The sequence below is a fragment of the Rhinolophus ferrumequinum genome, chromosome 21, assembly GCF_004115265.2.
Source record: "Rhinolophus ferrumequinum isolate MPI-CBG mRhiFer1 chromosome 21, mRhiFer1_v1.p, whole genome shotgun sequence".
Classification (NCBI taxonomy): domain Eukaryota; kingdom Metazoa; phylum Chordata; class Mammalia; order Chiroptera; family Rhinolophidae; genus Rhinolophus; species Rhinolophus ferrumequinum.
The window spans coordinates 3,902,360-3,918,769 of NC_046304.1; the positions used below are offsets into that span (position 1 = coordinate 3,902,360).

At 38.9% G+C, this 16,410-nt stretch overlaps 1 protein-coding gene across 13 annotated transcripts in view; it reads right to left on the minus strand.

Moving 5' to 3' along the window:
* The window catches only part of NCOR1 (nuclear receptor corepressor 1), a 165,603-nt gene that overhangs the window by 23,899 nt on the left and 125,294 nt on the right, over positions 1 to 16,410 (minus strand). For 9 of the 13 annotated variants that reach the window (XM_033090679.1, XM_033090674.1, XM_033090678.1 and 6 more), the window contains 11 exons: positions 15,626 to 15,766; positions 14,339 to 14,422; positions 13,593 to 13,849; positions 12,875 to 13,235; positions 9,617 to 9,844; positions 7,126 to 7,335; positions 6,481 to 6,630; positions 6,045 to 6,158; positions 3,403 to 3,568; positions 2,712 to 3,205; positions 18 to 146 (listed from right to left, as the gene is read on the minus strand). In XM_033090679.1, coding sequence (XP_032946570.1) covers positions 18 to 146; positions 2,712 to 3,205; positions 3,403 to 3,568; positions 6,045 to 6,158; positions 6,481 to 6,630; positions 7,126 to 7,335; positions 9,617 to 9,844; positions 12,875 to 13,235; positions 13,593 to 13,849; positions 14,339 to 14,422; positions 15,626 to 15,766 — 2,334 coding nt within the window. The remainder of the gene's footprint in view (positions 1 to 17; positions 147 to 2,711; positions 3,206 to 3,402; positions 3,569 to 6,044; positions 6,159 to 6,480; positions 6,631 to 7,125; positions 7,336 to 9,616; positions 9,845 to 12,874; positions 13,236 to 13,592; positions 13,850 to 14,338; positions 14,423 to 15,625; positions 15,767 to 16,410) is intronic. The other 4 variants (XM_033090672.1, XM_033090681.1, XM_033090682.1 and 1 more) reach the window with 2 other exon arrangements.

Sequence of the window (16,410 nt, forward strand, 5' to 3'; positions counted from 1 at the left end):
GTCTAAAAAAGACATACTTTCTGCTTGATTTGCCTTAACAACCTCTGGTTGGTAGGCCTGTAGTTTCTCCTGGGGCGGTGCAGGTGAACTGGCAGGGCTTATCACCTCAATAGCATCGCTAGGTGTTTCATACCGGTGAGAAGATACTTTAAGAAAAGAAAATAATCTTATTTTAAAACTAATCCTATGAAAGTTTCCAAAATCCAAGATCTTCACACCTATTTGCATATTTTCATTTTTTATTCTCAGAAATGTTCCAAGGCAACCAGGTTAATGATAAAAAAAAATGAGCTCAATGAACTGGTATCAAAGGTCCGTAAGTGCTTCCCCGGTATTCCTAATCTTGGTAGGATACAAAGTTTCTGGAATTTTGTGGGCTCTAAAACCTTTAGGTGAAGCAGAATAGAGAACAGATTTGTGACATTCTCCTGGGAACTGGAAAAGAAAATCACCAGGAAACAAACATTCACCAGAACAAATTTAACAAATGAGGAGAATAGATCTCAACAGTTCATTGTTTCCAATAATTTTAATTAATTCTATGGGACAGTCAGCTCCTAGAAAAATTTTGAGGCTACAAAGCTGCTTCATTACCATGATGGTTTTAAAGCTATAGATTAAGTAACATAGAATTATTTTCTCAAATCACTGTAGTACTGCTGACAAAAATTATTCCAAACAATTTTTTAGCACCACGTTACACTGTGAAAACAGATGGAAATGATAGGGAATGTCTGAAGGGAAGCAAATTCGCTCCGTTGGCAGAAAGGGAGGATGACCACATCAGAGAAGGGCCCCTCTAAGATGCAGTTACTAAGGGAGTTAACTGATGGCCTATGCAGTAGGGGTCTTTTCACAATCCTGCCCATGGCCTCAGAGTTGAGAATGAGACAGAGGCAGATGGAACCTCCTACTCAGGAACCTTCTGACTTCAGTGTTCTTTGCACCAACAGGCTGTACTAAAGAACCTGAGAAAACTGTCCGAAGCCCAAAGGGTGTATGACCCTGGCTGGATCAGGCAATGTGATCAGTCAGTGTGGTCCTGGACACAGGTACAGAGATGGGAATGAACTCTACTACCAGGCCACCACCTGTCCCAACAGGACTCAGATGCACAGCCCTTTCTTCCTACCTCTCTCTAGAACATGGAAGTTGCAGTTCCCTAGGCTTCAGTATGCTCAGAAAAACAGATATCTGATAATTGGGATGGAAATTATTTTGGGGGAACTAAAATAAATCACTATATTCAAAATAATTTATACTACTTTTTAACCTTTGTATCCACGGGTACTCAATATGCAACATCCTAAGTCTGCTTACCACATCCAATATAGAGTCAATAGAAAGTCTGATGCTAAAGTGTGTTCACACTGCTCTTGAAGACTTAAGGGTAAGGTGAAGGCTCTGTGCTTCAGCTTCAGGGGGAGGGAGGCTCTGAAGATAAAAACTGAAAACCACACTGAATAACTGCAATAAGCTTGTGGGTTTCATGCAAGTAATTTACCCAATGATAAAAATATATCTACACTCAGAAACATGAACATTCAGTAAAGAAGCCAGACTTCCTATTTTCAGACTTCCTGAAAGTCAAACTCCTAGAGCAAGATTTGGTTTGTAACGCAAACTGAAAGTGTTACCCAGTGATTAGGGAACCGTGTGCTACAGCGTTCCATAAGCCACAGGCTGGGTCACCATGTATGCTGGTGACTTCCCTCCAAAAGGCCTATTCATATAACTATCACTCTTCTTCAGCTAGCAATTTCTGCATGTGTACTACCTATTTGGCAGATTTTCAAGTCCAGGCTAAAGGAAGTCTTCTGTCTACACAACAACTATGAAGCTGCCCCCATCTCTCCAAAAACCTCAGCAATGGGGGAGATATTTATCCAAACAAATTATAGTTAGGCATGGAGGTAAAAAGAATTGCACGTTGCATGCTGGTACACCAGAAATCATTTTTTCATTATCTCCAACTCAATTTCATTAATGGAAACATCAAAGAGATGGCTACAGATAGTTAAATTACTTCACATATTAGCAGATACTTTATTTGAATACCTGCTTGTTCCTTCAGGAATTCTACACAGAATTTACACAACAGTTAAAATTTAAAGTAACTTTTCTAGCATTTTTCTGTAGATTTTTGAATTCTTACAGACCAACAGGGTAGACATCAAAGTGACTAACCAGAATTGATCAAAATCCAACTTGCAAGAAAGGTTCAATGTAAATACCAATTACCAACAATGAGGTGGTCTCACTTTTAAAAACTCTGTATCTTAAAAGAAGAATGTAAGAGGCTTTGGAGTATCAGCCTAAATATTGAACCACATCCCAGAAAACGCTGCTTGAGAAATCAGGCTTCCACAGCACAGAGCTTGATGATACATCGATCACCTTCCACATGCATGGAAATGTCAATAAGTTCTGCCCTCTACCTATTTACAGCTTTATAAAGAGCATAGTTTTCTCATGGAGAATAACTTCTCAGGTAAACGTGAGAAATTCTGATATTTAAATAATCATAAAAATAGAAGAGACATTTTTGTACTACTAACCCACAAAACCCTTCTATTACATTTACTATGAAGATTAGAATTTTCTTTATACCATATTGTTCTGCTAAAGAATATACCATATTGTTCTGCCTAAAGAATAAAGTAATTCTTTACTCAGATATCACATTGCGAAACTCAGAGTGAGATACATACAGCTACTAGAAGAGTCTGAACTTTGAGAGCCACGTTCCCTTGCATCCTTGTCCGAGGCAATTTGCCGGGTGATGATCACGTCTATGAAGTTAGCTGCAGTAATGGTAGTCTTCCCTCGGGTCCTTAGCTCTTCCTCATATCTGGATTTTGGAGGAGGCCCTTTATCTTTCCCAGCCTCAGAATAAACTACTGAAGAATGAGGCTGGGGCTTGCCACTTGGAAAGGCTGAAGAAGTGTACAGACACTGAACAGATCTCTTCTCCACCTCCAGGGTTTTCTGCTCTAGCTGCTGCTGTTCACTAACTGCTGCTGACCTGCTTCTCAAATTTTCTTCTAACCTGGCAGCTTCATGCTTACTCTCTTTTGTTTTGGAAACATCCATCTGGGGAGCAGAAGCTGCAGCATCCACAAGAGCAGCCAGGGCATCTGCAGCCGTGTTGTAACGCGAGGCTGGCAGGCCTTGGCTTATTGAAGGGCCCCCAGCAGGCAGCGGCCTGTAAATAAAACAAACCACAGCTCTGTGAAGGGGAGACTGTACTTTGGAGTGTGGTGAGGAGATGAAATGACAAACGGCAACAAGAAAATGTTGAGTGGGGAGTAAATCATTACTAAAACTACTGCAATCACAAACTAAAAGGTGTGTATGCAGGAGACTTGTATTTTTTTGTCAAAATGTATACAACAGACTTACATGATTCGTAGCTGAGCACTTGGATCCAAAGGTGTAATTACACTGGTTCCATTGGTTCCCTGGAAAACGCTGGGTCTTTGGGGCAACATGGTCTCCTGAGCTCTTACTGAAGGGGACGGGGAGCGAACATATCCATGACTGCCAGGTCGGCCAGGCTGTTCTGAGCCTGCAAAGGGACAAAAAAAAAGATAATCCATAAGGAAGAAACTAGAGACAGCAACACTTAGGGACTGTCAATTTCCTAATCCTAAACAGAAAAAAGGAAAATGAGACAAGAAACCTGATATCCTACTTTCTGGTTTTTATAGAAACATGTTCCATAAGAGTTTCTTAATAAAGATGCAAGAAACCACACCACTAACTTGAAACAAAAACACCAGTTATAATTTACTGTCATTGCCATTTTCGTGACAAGTTTCTGTCTTGATTCCAGGCAAGAAACAAAAATAATATCAATAAGGAAGGACTAATGCAAATAAGATAAGTTCATCTCCCAGATTTTTCCTCAACCTCTGGTAAGCTTATCATTTGGTACAACTTTCTAAGGCTCATAATGAAGATAATCTACTACTGCGATCCCAGGGTTTGAGGCCATCTCATTCACCAGTCCTTCCTGCTCCACTCCTCTCCTGCCCTCCACAGGTAACTTTTCACTCAGCAAGCTCTCTTTTGACATGAAATCATTCACAATGCCCTTCGCAAAAGCGCAGCTCTAACTACACTTCTTTAATATTTGAGATACTTTTCTTCACTTAACCTTAGCTCTCTCATAAAGCCACAGTTTGGGCCCAACTACTTTACTTGGAAGATCTCCAATTCCCTCTTTAGTCATTTTCTTCTCTACTCCCTTACTCCCTCTTGTTCTATGCTGTCACTCTGACTTTCTAACTTGTTCTTTGCCCTCATAAGAGCTACCAGTTTTAGTATACATACATCTCTATTCTCCTAGCTGGTACCACCCAAGGCAGCCTTTCAGCAATTTTCTCCCTTCTGACCATACATCAGCTTATATGAGTATTTCTGCAGGGTATAGTCCTAGAAGTGGAATTGTTATTTAAATTTGTGTATCTCTAGAAAGGCTATCCCCATTTACACCGCCATTACCAATGTAAGAGAGTTAGTGTTTCTTCAGACACTCCAACAGAGTATTTATCAACCTTCTAAATATCTGATGGAGAAAAATGGTATTTTATTGTGTTAACTCTGCATCATCAGTGGGACCACAAGCATTTTCAAAATATAGTTCCTATCAAAGTATGTATCACTTGTATTTGGCTTTCTTAAATCAACTTCCATGTTTTTATACAATCAATACTATAATGCTACCTCACAATTCATTATTTCCTATCATTAGACACTTTGTGATTTTTTTCTTATCTGTAGACAATAGGTTATTATCTAAGTATCTTTAGGATTTTCAGCCATTGACTTGTTTAAGATAAATCCTCAGGAATGATATTACTAGGGCAAATATGATGGCTAGCTTTTAGGCTCCTTCTCCATAGCGCCATCACTTTGATTTCAAAGAGTTTGTCGTCTCCTATAACCATAGAAATGTGATGAGCTCCTCATACTGTGCCCTTTGGTTCTGCGCCAACCTCTCTGACCCCATCTCTGGCTCCTTTGGCCTCCACCTATGACATCCCTCCCAGGAACATCTTAACGGTTGACCTGCTCCTCTCTTCATACGCTCACTCCTTGGAAATCTCAGTCAAGTCAGAGTTTTAACTCTTGCACATGACTCCTAAGTCACAATCTCCAAACTCTGTCTTTTCTCCTAACTGCCAGATTTGTATATCTGACAATATGGACATGGTATATGATTCACTGAGGGAAAATAGAATATAAAAAGACAAGTATACCATGGATAAGAATAAATGTTCAAAAATACATCAGATTAATATGTCCAAAACAAAAATCACTCTTTGCTTTCACTAATCCTGCTCTATCTTACGTGCAGACAGTCTTGTTTCTCATCTCTTTCTCGCTCCCCATATCTAGTTATTAAGTCCTTTTGAGTCACCTTAACAATATTCTATCAAGCAGTTCCTTTCTGGCCATTCCCAGTGTCAACTTATCTTAGGCCATCATGAACTACCGACTTGGCCTTACTGTCCTCCTGGCACCAGCACACGCCTACCTTCAGGGTTCTAATCCATCTCACGCCACTCTTGTTTAAACATCCCTCTGTTATCACCTACCTCCTACAACAAATGGCAGCACTTCACTTATACAGTAATTCAAAATGTCACACAACCTTCTAACCATATTTTCCATTCTTCCTTTCAATTCCAGCTCAACAACACATATGTCTTCATGTCTATGAGCCTTCTGCTTGGGCTGCTTTCAGCTTCAGTGAGCTCTGAACCCAGTATCTTCAGTCCCAACTGTAGCCAATTGCTGGGGCCAAATCAAAATGATAACTTCATCATGAAAACTTCATTTTCCTGTTTAAATTTCACCTCTGTACCCGTTTAACTTCTATAGCAGTTTTAACCTGTACGCTTCACTTAAGGCATGTAATTACTTTCTCTCTCATAATTCTTATTTGTAAGAACCTGGCTTCCCCACATTAAGCACAGCGCCCCATCGTACTACATACCAAGAAATGTCCCCAGACTAAACAAAACCATCCCACTCACCTGGCCGAAGGTAGAGGTCTGAGGAAGCCGCAGCAATCCGTTCCCGCTCCTTCTCCCGCTCCCTTTCACGTTCTCTTTCAGCACTTGCAGCTGCTGCAAGGTGTGTTGAGTGTCCTGTAAAACACAGAAATCTGCAATTTAAAGACAAAAATATCAACCTATCAGGAACATCAAACAATTTTTAAATTCTTAAGTGACTAAAAATTTTTTCAAAAGTTCCAAATTTGAGATGTAGAAAGTTCGTTTTATTAAGTCTTGGATGACAACTGGAGCATAACACAAGCTTTTAGGCTATTTCTAGAGCATTTAGTGAAAGATGGCATATGGGGGCTATTACCAAATGGGAAAAAAGTGCCCAAAATACCTTCAAATGCTATGCTGTAAACACTTGAGTACGTTGGTCATATCAGAGAGGTATGTGACTGTGGACTCTTACCTGGAGACATAGAAGCAGAGTTGTATGGCCTGGGAGGGAAAGTAATCTGTGTACCAGGAATATAAGTGATTCTGTCCATAGGAGGAGTACTTGTTCCCCCTGGATGAGGCACTAAAATTGTTGGAGGCATATTGGTCAGGTCAATGATTCCTGCTCAAAAGACAAATACAATAAAACTGTATTAAATTTAAGTGTTATTCGAAAGATACAGAACTATACATGGCTTTTCTTTGTTTTGTTTATCTCTGTATCCCAATGATGCTTTGTATACAGTACAAATGAAAATGTAAAATCATCTTTACTTTGTAAGATCTTCTTTAAATCTAGAGGAGGATATGAAATACTCTGCCCCATACCAGTAACCTAAAAGCATGGACTTAAAGAGAGACAGCAAACTGGTAAAATAATGACGTCAACATCAAACACCTAGCACAGATTTGGTTTAGTTATTTCAGTGTTCACCAATACACCCTGTCTAATACATTATTATTCTGTTTGCCTTCAAGGGCTAAAGGCTATAGAAAGAATGATATGGCCTTCTTTATTTTCTTTCTGCCATTCATTCAACAAATACTGACTGAATACCTAGGAAACCCTGGGTACACATAGTAAGTTCTTTGAAATATGAGCTGCAAAGACACAGACCCCTTGTTGCTGGGTATGGGAGCCCCAGCTGCTGCTCTCGTGGGGAGAGTCCTCTGGCCACATCTGGGCGCAAGTTCACTTGCATCTGCTGTGAGGTAATGTAATCATTTAGGATTGTCTGTCTTGTGTTCTCCATTGCATAAAGCTGATATTGACTTGGGTAACCTGGAGTTGGTGAAAGCTGTCTCTGAAACAGGTAAGCAGCAGCTGCTGATTGAGAGAATAAGAGAAAGGCATGTCGTTTAGTTTGAGTAAAATTCAATGGCTAAATATTACCCACAAAAAGAGTAAGGAAAAAACAATCTGTTGAACTAATGTGCACATGCAACTTTTATTTAGCATGGGGGGGGCGGCTACACGGCTACAGGGATTAAGGCAGACTCGTTTTCGACCTTGAAGTATCAGCAATATTAATACATACATTCTAACTTCAGAGTAATGGAAAAGAGAAAGTAGACAAAATACTATTATTAACCTTTTTACCAGAACAGTAGCTAAAAAAAATTCTCAAGCAGTTTCATTTCAATCTCTGTCACGTAGCTTTATTATATGTTCACCTGAAGTCTCCAAGAGCTATTTGAAAATAAAATTATTTTTGTAGTACAGATTATCGAATACAATCAGATGGAAATAGATGTGAAAACATTTTCTGACAAATAGTAACTTTACTTCCCTGGGGGTGAAAATGATTGGTCTATAAGCATTTAATCAGTGCATGTACTTAGAGAACGATTAACAAACTTTTTCAGTAAGGGCTAAATGGAAAATATTTTAGGCTTTGTGGACCATATGGTCTATGCCACATCTATTCAACTCTGCCACTGCAGCCACAGACATAAACAAATGGGCGGGGCAATGTGCTAATAAAACTTTATTTACAGGCAGCAGCAGAATTTGGCCCCCAGGCAGCAGTTTGGCAACCCCTAGGTTAGAGCATGACACAAGATACTAGGAAGGGGTAGGCCGGTAAAAATTGAAGATAATATCTCTATCGTCAAAACATTCGTAATCTAGCAAAAGCCCCAAAATGACAAGCAAATGAAACTGCTATAAAATAAAGGACTATGATAAAAACTAAATGAAAGTATAAACATTCAATTTTGTCTGAGAACTTGAGTGAACTATTTTTTAGACACACACACACACACACACACACACACACACACACATATAACAATAAATGACAAGTTTTCTGGGATACTTGCTTCCCCTTCATCTAGAACCCTAGTCAGTAGTCAGGTAAGTCTGTCAGCTGACTTTGTGTGAACTTAACCTCACTTCTGGACATTCCCTGAAGGACTAGATATGGATTCCTCTGAAAATGTTCTCAAATAATAATTTGATGGCAGTGATACAGCTTTCAGATAAAATATTTTCTACATATACCTTGCCACTATGAAATGTAAATAACCCTTAGAAATCTTGGCATACTGGTAATAAAAATCACTTCCTTAAAGACCAAGGTGAAAGGCAAGCATTCTGTGTCCCAATTTCAATTTGAAGGATGTAACAAGTAAGCAGAAGAGCTATGAGAAGAAAACACATTTGAGTGAGTCTGAACGGGAAGAGGAGCAGGGGCTGGGACCTGGGAGGAGAGGGTGGAACCTGCACAGCAGGTGGGTCATGCCAGCCAGCCGCCCAGCACAGACTCTCCCTCCACAGCCCTGCTGATGTAGACAGGACTCTTCCCTCGGCAGAGCAAGCTGCCCTGCCCTTGGCAGGCAACACTGTGCCTGGCACAGACTGCTCTCTAGAAAACCTACACACTTCTGCACCCACCAGAATTATATTTACCCACAGTCTGTTCAAAAGTTTCTTCTACTATACTTGCAACTGTAATTATGTAACTTAATGAAATGATCTGTAAATCAATAAGAGAAGAATGAAAAGAGTGGTTTCTCTGGAAATTAAGTTGACTGCTTTGGAAAGACTCAATACAGACTTTGAATCAGGTATGGACTAGACAATTTTAAAAAAGCAGGAGGAAAAATATCTGGTAGGATTCTGTCTTTAGATTGATTTGAAGTTCTCTAAATTCTAGCTTCACTTAAAAAAACAAACCTGGAAACGTAAGCATTGTTTATATAAGGAAGACAATGGTACGGTTTCATCAGTGGACCTGAGTCTCACATCAGAACACTAGTAAATGAATGCCTGTGTTGTAAATTAAAATGTTTAAGGTATGCCTGTGCCATTTAAAAATAATTCTTCACATTAAGCCACTTTTTCAATCAGCTTAAACAAATGCCATCATATAAGAGGGCTTTTCATATACCTATTATTTTTAGTTCTTTAAGGAGTACTGGTAATATTTGTTTCCTGATTTGGATGCTGGTAACATGTCAGTGTACAGCTGGTGAAAATTCACTGCGCTGTATACTAATGATGTGTGCAATTATCTGCATATTGTACTTTAATAAATAGGAAGTTTTAAAACTCAGGCAGGTGTATTAGTTCTTTGCCATAAATTAGCACTACACACTGCGCTTACCGGGATCCAGAGCCCTGTGAAATGGCATGGCTGGATCCAAATGTGCGGGAAGATGGCTCCGATAAACCTCTCCTGCGGTGCTGCCCCTATGATGGGGATCAAAAGGACTGTGGCTTACTACAGGGTCCACACCAGGTACTGGAGACTTCGCTGGTATGCTTTCCCGCTGGGTAGGGGTCAGTGTCGATTTTCTTTCATGATTGGTAGACTTGCTAGAAGAAATCGTAACTGGAAAAAAAAAGAGCCAACACCACAAAAATCCTTAAGAAAACTTGCTAAGTATGACATGTGTCCATTTCTCAACCACTCAAATGCAGACTATAGTCATATAATATTTTGCTTTTCCCTGTCCACTAAACATTTAACATTTAATCTTGTAAAATATGCAAATGTGAAGAACTAGCAGAAGATTTTGAGATTTGCAGATTATCACCTTTTGGATCATAGCACTAGTGTTTTATCACCTAATGTTAAGATTAAAATGAAGTTCAACACTCCTCTTTAAATCCCATTATAAATGATTTTGTTTTCTGAATGACTTTAGCATTCTTTATTCTTTTTATCTCACATGTATCAATCTCAACTTCCTCTCCTTGCATTACCCAGCCTCCTTGTTGCCCATGAGTCACTAAGTTATACAGTACTCCTCCCAACCTCTTTTCTTTTGCTTCTGCAGTTTCAGTTACCCAGGTCAACTGTAATCTTTAACTATTAAGTGGGAAATTCCAGAGATAAACAATTCTTAAGTTTTAAATTGGGCGGTGTTCTAAGTAGTATGATGAAGTTCTGTGCTCTCCGGCTGTCTCCATGCTGTATAGGCTACCTGCCCACTAGTCATTTAGCCATTTGGGTTATCAGATCAACTGTCACCAGACTGCAGTGCTTTCGTTGAAGTAACCTTTATTTTACTTAATGACCCAAAAGCATAAGAGTAACAAGCGGTGCTGGCAATTAGGACATGCCAAAGAGAAGGCAAAGTACGTCCTTTAAGTGAAAAGGTATGTATGTATAGGAAAAAACAGAGCATCTATAGGTTCAGTTCTCTCTGAGGTTTCAGGCATCCACAGGGGTCTTGCCAAGTATCCCCCACGGATGGAGGGGACTCCTGTACTCATTTTCCTTGCTTGTACTTCCATGAAGACTTTCTCATTTCCTCACCAACATCAACCTCCTCCCCACTCTAGCCTCTTTTCTAAATGATGTTATTCAGAGGTAAGGTCTTCCCATCAATGTCTACCATATCCAAGTGCTTACTGGCCAACATACTCAATTGTTTTAGTAATTGTGGTAAAACATTGCATGCAATATATGATTTATAAGAAAGAAATATGTGGTCTTCATCCACAGTTCCTGACTCACCACCCTTGGAATTTCCTAAGTGTTGGGAGCGATGAAGGTGTCTTTGTTATGTTAATAGGTGACTTTTGGACCTACGGATGGGTGTCGGTTGCCAACAGAATCAATCATGTGATTAGAGGGATGGAACTTTCAGTCCCACCCTCTGAACTCCAGGAAGGGAAGAGCAGCTGAAGGTTAAACTGGCAATGGGTAGTGATTTAATCAACCAAGCCTATATAATGAAACCTTCATAAAAAACCAAAAGGACTGTGTTCAGAGTGCTTCCTACTTGGAGGTGCTGGGAGAGTGGCATCCGAGAGAGGCATGGAAGCTCCGAACCCCTTTCCCCATATCTTGCCCTATGCATCTCTTCCATTTGGCTGCTCCTGAGTTATATCCTTTTGTAATAAACCGGTGATCTAGTAAGTAGCATGTTTCTCTGACCTCCATGAGTCATTCTAGCAAGTTAATCAAACCCAAGGAGGAGGTCGTGGGAACCTCTGATTTACAGCCAGTTGATCAAAAGTACAGGGAACAATCTGGACTTGCTACTGGTATCCTGAGTTGAAGGGTGTCCTTGGAACCTCCAATCTGCAGTCAGTAGCACAAGTAACAGCCTGACCGGCATCTGAATTTGGCAGAATTGGGGTAGGGAGAGGGGCTACACAGTCTCGGAGGCTGAACCCTTAACCTATGGAATCTGATGCTGTCTCTGAGTAAATAGTGTTGGAACTAAGTTAAATTCCTGGACACCCTACTGATGTCTGAGAATTGTCTGTTGATGTAGAGAACACTTCCCACACCATGTTGGAAATTGGGTCTCACCACCCGATATACACAGAACACAAAATTTACCATTTTAGCCATTTTAAAGGGTACCATTCAGTGGCATTAATACACTCACAATGTTGTACAACCATTACCACCATCTAATTATTAACATTTTGACAATATCAACTTTAACATGATCAAACAAATCTGCCTGTCACAACCAAGAAATCACACTGGTTTATTACATCCCCTTCCAAGCCCCAACTTGCTCAAATGTGGAATACCTTTTCCCTCTGTAGGGCAATTCTTCTTCAAAACTAGAGCTAAAAGGTTTTGGACTCACCCCCCTACCCATAAGCAGACACTTCCCTTTTCTCCTCCCTTCATGCTACTCCTCTCACACTGCCTAAAACACTTTTCACCTTCACAACTCTCGCAGTGTCCAGCCAGGAACCTTGCACATGCGCCCTCAATAAATAAGTATTGCAGTAAAATTTTAAATGATAAGTGGATACATTTTTAAGGGCCTCAGATTGTTTCAGGGACCAACCACCTGAAAAAAATCAGTGTCTCTTACCTTACTGATATACCCTCCAGTAACAATAGTTCACATTTATTGTGTCCTTCAAACTTATCAAGCGCTATTCTTTTAAAGTCCTTTAAACATATTACCTCATTTTATCTTCACAACAATCCAGTGAGGTAGGTCTTAACATTACATTACCATTTTATGGATGAGGAAACTAAGGCATGGAAATATTATGTCACTTGCCCAAGTTCATGCAAATTCAAGCTTAAACAATCTTGCTTCAGACCCTAAACTTTCAACTTCCACACCAGACTGCCACTGAAGAAACACTGTCAAAACTGACGTGAAGAAATCCTTACAGATAATTAGCTGGAAAAAACCTAAGAATCTACTTATTCTAGAGCATTTCTGGACTCCATCGTACTCTGCACTTGATTAAAATATTAGGTATTTTACCCACAGTTATGCCTACGTTTAATTTGGTAGAACCCCATGGACCTAGCATCAAGCACAATCTACAGATCCTGTGACAATATAAAGCTAACAATTCAACATTCTCTACTTGCCCGATGTGAAAAGGGACAATAAAAATGATCAGACAGGATATAAGAATAACATACCATCAGAGGTTCTGTTCATCATGGGTGAGCCTCTGGACATGGAGCTTTGATAACTCACAGGCGTGCGCCGTGCACTAGCATCCTCATAAATCCCCGGGCTCAGCTGTGCTTTGGGAGCTTCATGAAGTGTTGACCTAAGAACTGAGGGGCCAGAGCTTACCACCGAGGTGTGCCGGGAACGCACTGGCTCGCCTGCTTTCACATCCTCGTATTTCCCCCGTTCTACCACTTTTATGTTCTCTGGCACAATTTCTAGTGGAGGCATCACACGGGCTAGTTTGGTAGGCCCCGTGATTAAGGATTTGACATTGTGTTTGATGGCAGATTGACCCGAATTGCTGTCAAACTTTATTGGTGTACCCTAAAGAGAACGAAACAAACATTACAGGTAGCCCAAAGCATCTGAATATTTTTCCCTTTCAGGTCTATATTTGGCTCATGGCAATTAGTGTGCTGTAGTCATCTTTATTGTCCGTGTGGATGTCTCAATCACAATCCCGCTGATCCTGACTTGCATCCTTTCCCACATTATACACCCCACAATATGGACACAGAAAAACCTAATGATAAAGCATACATAAAACTTTCACGTCTACTTCCCAGAGATCTGACATCGTAAGAATTACTTTTAATTATTAAGTTGTATTTTTAAAAAATGCTCCATAAATATCACAGTTTCAAGTGGAATGGCTGACAAAAAGACCCACAATCTAGTTACCTGGGAGATGGAACCCTCAATTATTGGCCTCGTGCTCTGGACTACTTCTGGAGTTTTTCGGCTTTCCTGAGTTAAAATATCTTGTCGTGGAATCTCATGAATGGAACGCCCCATTTCTTTGATGGTGGTAATGCCATCATATGGTTTTCCTTTGGTAATGGCACCTTCAAATGCTCGTATGGGAGGACTCTCCCTTTTAATCTGTTTGGGATATTTAAGGCCATCTTCAAAGCTTTCAGTTGTTGCTCTTGGTGTGCCTTCAAAAAAGTATTCAACAAACATACTTGTTAAAATAATGCCAATGGCTGCAAAGCAACGACACTGAACTATATACACTTAAAAATTGTTAAAATGGTCAGCTTTTTTAAAACACTTTACCACAATTAAAAAAAAATTAATGCTTTGCCACCTTGTAGTTTATAATCAATTTTCTGTTTACAACAGATCCTTAAATAAATATTCAGTCATTATTTTCTAGGGTTGTTCAAAATTTAATACATCATTCTTCACAATCAGAGAATGTTTCTTACATAATGAAGATGTCTTTATATTCGAAGATTTGGCAACTATCACCTTCAAACAAGTATATAGCTCAGAAACAGATGATTTATAATCAAGCCTTAAATATCTATATTTCAAAAGGAAAAATATCTTGAAAAGCAGGCTTCATGCACTGCAAATTAATGTCAAACTACTTTCCCAGCAAGGCAGTCATGAATAAAAGCCAAAACCAACAAAAAGTTTACCCTGCATTATGGAACCAGACAGCACAGTCCTTTCTTTGAGGTCAGAATGAGGACTCCCCCTGGGTAATGCTCGGCATATTAGCCCTTTCAAAACAAGAACAATTCAAGCATTAAACATAATATGCATGTCAATTCACATATATTTTATACTGTCCGTAGAGAATATATTTTTGATAAAAGCTCTATAGAGAAAGAGATACCACTTTAAATTTGTGAACTACTCAGAAGATGGTCACAGAAAAAATAAAAATTGGAAATACCCAATATGACATCACCTGTTCCTACTGAAATGTTTTACTAAATAGAAAATGGCTACAGAAGATATTGTAGGTCATAAGGGAAAGAAAGACACTTTCAAAGCTAAATCTAAAATCCCAATGCTTCTTTACCAAGGTGAGAGAAAATACAAAGGGACTGGAAATCATTGTTTAGCTTTGAAATACATCTGTAAGAAAGGAAAAACAAGAAAAACGGATGCCTCAAAAATAGATGAAACATATAAATCAAAATGAAAGAGTTGTAAATAATCTCTTAAGAAGTGTCATGTTATATTGCTGATAAATTTTACCCTGAAGTAAACGGAAGTGAGATTTTTTTTTTAATACAGAGAAAATCCAGCTCTTAGAAAATTACATAGGACTTTTAAGATTGAGGAGTTCTTACTCTGTTTTTAGTATTTCATCTAGCTTAAAATTAAACAGTTGAGGCAGGTTAAGATTTAAGGAAAGTGAATCATTAACAGAACAAAACTATAACTATCATTTAGTGAATGCATGTCATATGATCAACATAAATTGGACACCTGTCTTTAATCCTCACACAATGGTAGATACAATCCTTTAATTTACAGAAGAAACAGGCACAGAGAAATTCACAGGATAGGGTGAAGCTTAGATTCAAATACATGTCTTTGCTCTATCCATTCCACTACTTTATCTGCCTCACAATAAAAACAAAGTTCTCATAATGAATTTTACATTTTTAAACTCAATTCAAACAGGAATAATCTACAAATTATATGAGCATTCTATGATGTGACCAATTATGTTTAATTTTTACTTCCCTCCACTGTCATGTATCACTTGATTTATATGTAGATATGAATATAAATTTTAAACATATGTTAATATGTTATCCATTATTAATATGTTATACATATTAATGTTTCATTTATATATTAATATAAATTTCAGGTAGAAACAACAGACTGAATACATTCTAACTCAACAATGCAAATTTACTATACAAAATTAAATGTATCTAAATAACATCCTGGAAACATTTTACCCTCTAATGGTGCTGATACTGGAGACTCCCTCATTGACAACCCTTGCTTTATATTTCCTTCCACTGATTCATAGCTTCTTTTTAAACCGATTTCATGAGTTGTTCTTGGACTCCTTGTCCCTTCTCGGGCATTCTTAATATCTGCAGAATATAGAAAGAAGAATTGCTCAGACAGAGCCCAAGGCCTATTGTACAGTAGTTACCATAATTTTATCATCTATCTTATAAAAATAACAATACAAAAACTAGGTTTAACTTACAAGATACAACTGTATAGATGATATTTATAAAAATGTTTTCGTTCATTCAAACGTATTTGAGTTCCAGGCATAAGCTAGGTTTACAGATAAGGTTAACAAATTAAGTCCCTTTGCTCATTAAACTTATCCAATGGTGATGGATACAGATAAATTAATAGGCAATTACTATAAAGTATAATAAGTACTATGAAAACAGAAGGATAATGCCCTATGAGAATGTTGGACGGGAAATCTAACACTTAAAGGTACAGATAAGCTGCCTAGAAGCAGTAATGTTTAAGCTGAGAAGTGTCGGATAAAACACGTGTTGCTTAAGTCCAAAGTAAAGGGAGGAGGAGGTGGTACAGGCCAAGGAAAACCGAGTGCAGTACTTTAAAAGAACTTAAACTCAGTTAATCGCCAATGTGTTGAGTGGAGCTGGGATGAAGCATGTAGGGGAAGTACCGTGTGTTTCCCCGAAAATAAGACCTAACCGGAAAATAAGCCCTAGCATGATTTTTCAGGATGACATCCCCAGAACATAAG